This window comes from Lactuca saligna, chromosome 4, assembly GCF_052625555.1.
Source record: "Lactuca saligna cultivar CGN05327 chromosome 4, ASM5262555v1, whole genome shotgun sequence".
Lineage (NCBI taxonomy): Eukaryota > Viridiplantae > Streptophyta > Magnoliopsida > Asterales > Asteraceae > Lactuca > Lactuca saligna.
Window position 1 is genome coordinate 255,119,200 of NC_136420.1, and position 5,236 is coordinate 255,124,435.

Genomic DNA, 5,236 nt, shown 5'->3' on the forward strand with positions numbered 1-5,236 from the left:
ATAATCTAATTTATCCAAAGAGATCCAATAAACATAACATAGTGGTATGGATTGATACTCGTATGAAAAAGGATACTCAATAATTATTTGCTGGGAACGTTTATATTATAAGTATTATTCCTAAATAATAAAATTGTATCCATGAGAATTTATTGGTGGTGCTTTGTTTAAAACAAAGAAAAAACTTTTTCACAATCTCATATTCATTATTTGTGATCGCTGTTTTTTTTGAAGTCCAAAAATAATGAATTTAGACGCACTTGTATTTTATATTATTATTTTAATGAATAAGGGCAATTATAAAGCTCGTGTGGACACGTACACTAATTAATTAAAGCAGATCACAAAAAATGTCACAAAAACGTGTTTAAAAATGTTCGCCAACTGATTAGGACTACTATAGACTACCAATGTAAAAGTGATTATTAATTGTTCAAAAAACTGAAGTTTATAAATAGTTTAAGGACTAAATATGTAACTTAACACTACCCCTCAACTTGCCCAGCGCATGTATTTCTCTCGATTCCCGGGCCAATAAATTTTGAATTCAAACCCGAAGTCGAACATAAACCCTAAAAACACAATCCTCTCATATACCTTCTTATCCTCCTCCACCACAAAAATTCTAAACCTTCGATAAATTCTAAACCCTTCATCTTCAATCTCAAATCCTAATCTCAATACCGCACAAAGCACTAAACCCTAATCAATGGCTAAAAAGAAAACAGACCCCCAAGCTGAAAGCAACTCCAGCAAATCCCAAGACACGGCCCATGATAACGAAATGGATGAACCTGCTCCGGTGAAGATTAAGAAACTGAAATCTCTTAATGCATTGTTACTTAAAGAGACTGTTGAGCGGCGTCAACAGGTCGATTCATTAACCAAGTCGAACGCTCATCTGAAATCCGAGTTGAGTCGGTCTGAAATGGATAAAAGCTTGTTGCAGTCGGAGATTAATGGGGTGACTGAACAAGCGGTGATGTTGGAGATTGAGAAGGGATTAGTTTCCGTTTTTGTAACTCAGCAGGTGAATCAACAGGCGGAGAAAAAAATCGAGAGTTTGATGGAGAAAGTCGGGAGCTTGGAGGGTGAGATGAAAAGGGCTTTGGAGGAAAAGAGTGAAATGCAGAAATCGAAGAGTGAGAAAGAATCCGAGATTATGGATTTGAACAGAAGAGTCGATGAACTTATGGCTAAGGTTGATGAAGAGAGACGTGTTTCATCTCGTGCTTGTGGTGAGAGGGATGAAGTTAGGGCCATGTTAGGTGCTAAAATTCAAGAGGTGGATGAGTTGCAGATGAAGGTAAGGGAAGCAGAAAAAACAGAGGCCTATAATTCGGAAGAAATTTTGGAATTACAGGCTAATTTTGACAGATTAGTCCGCGAAAATAAAGTCAATATGCAACGGATTGAGTCAATAACGAGTGAAAAGAACTTGATTCAGGAGAGTTTTGTTGAAGCGAATGAACAGATTGATGTTTTGAAGAAAACTGTTGATACCCTACTGCAACAAATAAAGGCGATTGAAGATGATAAGAACACCCAGGAGAGAAAGAACGAAGAGCTGCAAAATTTATTGAGTGAACTCAAGGATTACATAGAGGACATGAAATTTGAAGAGCAAGAATTGCAAGAGAAAATCACCGATCTGGAGAACAAGTATGCTGTAAGTTCAGAAAACGAGGTAGCACTGAAAAACGAAATCGATGGGTTTGTTGAAGAAAAGAAACAAACAGATGAAAAAATCAAAAGTTTGGAGATTGAGAAAAGTTCGGTTCTGAAAGATTTGCAGGATGCCATGGAAGAGTTAGAGCACCAGAAGCTCATGCTTGCGCAGATACTTAAAGAAAAAACCGAATTAGAAGATGCCAAGATTCAAGGAGAGAATCAAATCGTCAAGATGAACGAACAATTGACAACATTTAATGACACGATTTCATCACTTGAAAGCTCTGCAATCAATCAAAATGAGAAACTCAAGCAATTAGAGGAAGAAGTTGGCCACTACAAAGCTTCTTTGGATCAAGCTTCAATTGAAAGAGATGAAGCCCTCAAGACTCTTCAAGAACTAGAAGCCATTAAAACCGATTTCCAACACAAGATTACAGAAATGGAAAAAGAAATCGAAGATTTACATGATCTGGAGAACAAATATGCCACAAGTTCAGGAAACGAGGTGATATTGCAAAAGCAAATCATTGATTTGGATGAAGAAAAGAAAGAAAAAGATGAACAAATCAAAAGCTTGGAGAACGAGAAAAGTTCGGTTCTGAAAGAGTTGCAGGATGCCATGAAAGATTTGGAGCACAAGAAGCATACAATCGAGCAGATAGTTCAAGAAAAAGCCGAATTAGAAGATGCCAAGATTCAAGGGGAAAATGAAATTGTCAAGATGAAAGAACAATTGATCGAACTTCAAGACACAATTTCATCACTTGAAAGTTCTACAATCAATCAAACCGAGAAACTTAAGCAATTAGAGGAAGAAGTTAGTCACTTCAAAGCTTCATTGGATCAAGCCACAATTGAAAGAGATGAAGCCCTCAAGACTCTTGAAGAACAAGAAGCCATGAAAACCGATTTGCAACACAAGATTACAGAAATGGAAAAAGAAATCGAAGATTTACATGATGTGGAGAGCAAATACGCCACAAGTTCAGGAAATGAGGTAATAATGCAAAAGCAGATTGATGGGTTGATTGAAGAGAAGAAAGAAACATATGAACGTATTGAAAGTTTGGAAAATGAGAAGAGTTCAGTTCAAAAAGAGTTGCAGGATGCCATGAAAGAGATAGAGCACCAGAAGCATACAATCGAGCTGATAGTTCAAGAAAAAACCAAATTAGAAGATGCCAAAATTCAAGGAGAAACTGAAATTGTCAAGATGAAAGAACTATTGAGCGCATTTCAAGACACGATTTCATCACATGAAATCTCCAAAATCAATCAAAACCAGAAACTTCAACAATTAGAGGAGGAAATTACCCACTACAAAGCTTCATTGGATCAAGCTATAATCGAAAAAGATGAACTTATCAAAAGTTTGGAGAACGAGAAAAGTTTGGTTCTAAAGGATTTACAGGATGCCATGAAGGAAATAGAGCAGCAGAAGCATACAATTGAGAAAACAGTTCAAGAGAAAACAGAATTAGAAGATGCCAAGATTCAAGGGGAGAGTGAAATCGCTAAAATGAAAGAACAATTGATAGCATTTCAAGACACAATTTCATCACTCGAGAGCTCTACAATCAATCAAAACCAGAAACTTCAACAATTAGAGGAAGAAGTTAGCCACTACAAAGCTTCATTGGATCAAGCCACAATCGAAAGAGAGGAAGTTATCAAAAGTTTGGATAACGATAAAAGTTCAGTTCTAAAGGATTTACAGGATGCCATGAAGGAAGTAGAGCACCAGAAGCAAACAATCGAGCAAATAGTTCAAGAAAAAAGTGAATTAGAAGATGCCAAGATTCAAGGGGAGAGTGAAATCGCTAAGATGAAAGAACAATTGATCACATTTCAAGACACAATTTCATCACTCGAAAGCTCTAAAATCAATCAAAACCAGAAACTTGAACAATTAGAGGAACAAGTTAGCCATTACAAAGCCTCATTGGATCAAGCCACAATCGAAAGAGAGGAAGTTATCAAAAGTTTGGATAGCGATAAAAGTTCAGTTCTAAAAGATTTGCAGGATGCCATGAAAGAAGTAGAGCTCCAGAAGCTTACAATCGAGCAGATAGTTCAAGAGAATTCTGAATTACAAGATGCCAAGTTTCAAGCGGAAAATGAAATCGTCGACATGAAAGAACAATTGATCGCATTTCAAGACACAATTTCATCACTCGAAAGCTCTACATTCAATCAAAACAAGAAACTTAAGCAGTTAGAGGAAGAAGTTAGCCACTACAAAGCTTCATTCGATCAAGCCACAATCGAAAGAGACAATGCCCTCAAGACTCTTCATGAACAAGAAGCCACTAAAACCGATTTTCAACGCACGATTACAAAACTGGAAAAGAAAATCAAAGATTTACATGAAGATTTATCAAGAACTACAAACGAAAATTCGAAAAATCTTGCAGAAAAGAACGAGTTGGAAAATCGTTGTGCCGAGTTGACGAAAAACATGGCTGTTTTAGAAGAAAAACTTGAAGAAGCCCGTGTCGAATTTGATAAAACAAAGACCAAAATTGGATTAGCAGAAGCTAATTCAAATCGGGTCTTGAATATCTTGAAGAAAACATTATCGGGTAGTAATGAAACCACTCGTGATTTTGACCTAGGAAGTGGAAATGGGTATGAAGAAGAGATAAAAGATCCTGCTACAGAACTTGAAGAAATCAAGAGGGTTTTCAAGGAGAAAGAGAGCAGAGTTGAAGAAATGAAGAGGAAACTTGAAATGGTTGAAAATTCTGCTGCTGAAGTTCGTAAGGAGAAGAGCTTCTGGGCAATGGTGTCATCTGCAAGTACACTTGTAGCAGCTGCTGCTGTTTCTGTGGCGTATGTTTCTAGAACCGGCTGATTAAATCCAAATTTTGAGGTTAATTTCATTAATCTTGAATCTTGATTATGTATTAACGTGCTAAGGAAAATAGTTATGGCGTTGAAATGATTTGCTTTTGGTTCATAAAAGTAAAAAAAATAATCTTGATCTGCTAGATCAATGTGGGTTTTGAGTTTTGTTTGTTGGGATTGTTGTCCTTTGATGATATGAAAGAAGTCTATAGAGTTGTTTCTGTTGATTATTGATGTGATGTTATATAATATGATGATAAAAACGATCAAATGTTTGATGAGTTGAAGATGTTCGGTGTTAATTTTGATCTCTGATTTAGAAATCAAGAAGTTCAATAACTAGGAATGACTCAATACTTGTGTAATTTTAAAGAATGTGTAAAATTATCAAATTATAAATGTTAGAAGTAACAATATAATTGTGTCTATTCATTTGTTACACAATTGTGCTTTGAAAATTCAATGTGAGATCAAAACTATGGATGTGAGACATTTTGGAAATCATGATGTGTAATTCTTTCATTGCATTTATTATCCCGATGGTATCCGATCCCCTTAGAATTCTAATGCACATATAAAGTAAGCGCAAATTTTTTAGCCAACCCATTGAAGCACATCATTTAGTTCTTTGGTAGTCCAACTCAATGTGTTTACATTCAAGGAAGCAAATCCTAGATGGGTCTTTGATAGTGAATAGTGAATGAGATGATTGTTG

At 35.9% G+C, this 5,236-nt stretch overlaps 1 protein-coding gene across 1 annotated transcript; it reads left to right on the forward strand.

The window, feature by feature from the left end:
• Positions 1-512: 512 nt before the first annotated feature.
• Positions 513-4,748, forward strand: LOC145043493 (uncharacterized). The gene has a single exon (XM_078992175.1). The coding sequence runs from the start codon at positions 710-712 to the stop codon at positions 4,526-4,528; it is 3,819 nt and encodes a 1,272-aa protein (XP_078848301.1). The 5' UTR covers positions 513-709; the 3' UTR covers positions 4,529-4,748.
• The last annotated feature ends 488 nt before the right edge of the window (positions 4,749-5,236 follow it).

Excerpts from the sequence above, each read along its gene's own strand:
- LOC145043493 (XM_078992175.1), top strand. The coding sequence starts at position 710 with ATGGCTAAAAAGAAAACAGACCCCCAAGCTGAAAGCAACTCCAGCAAA.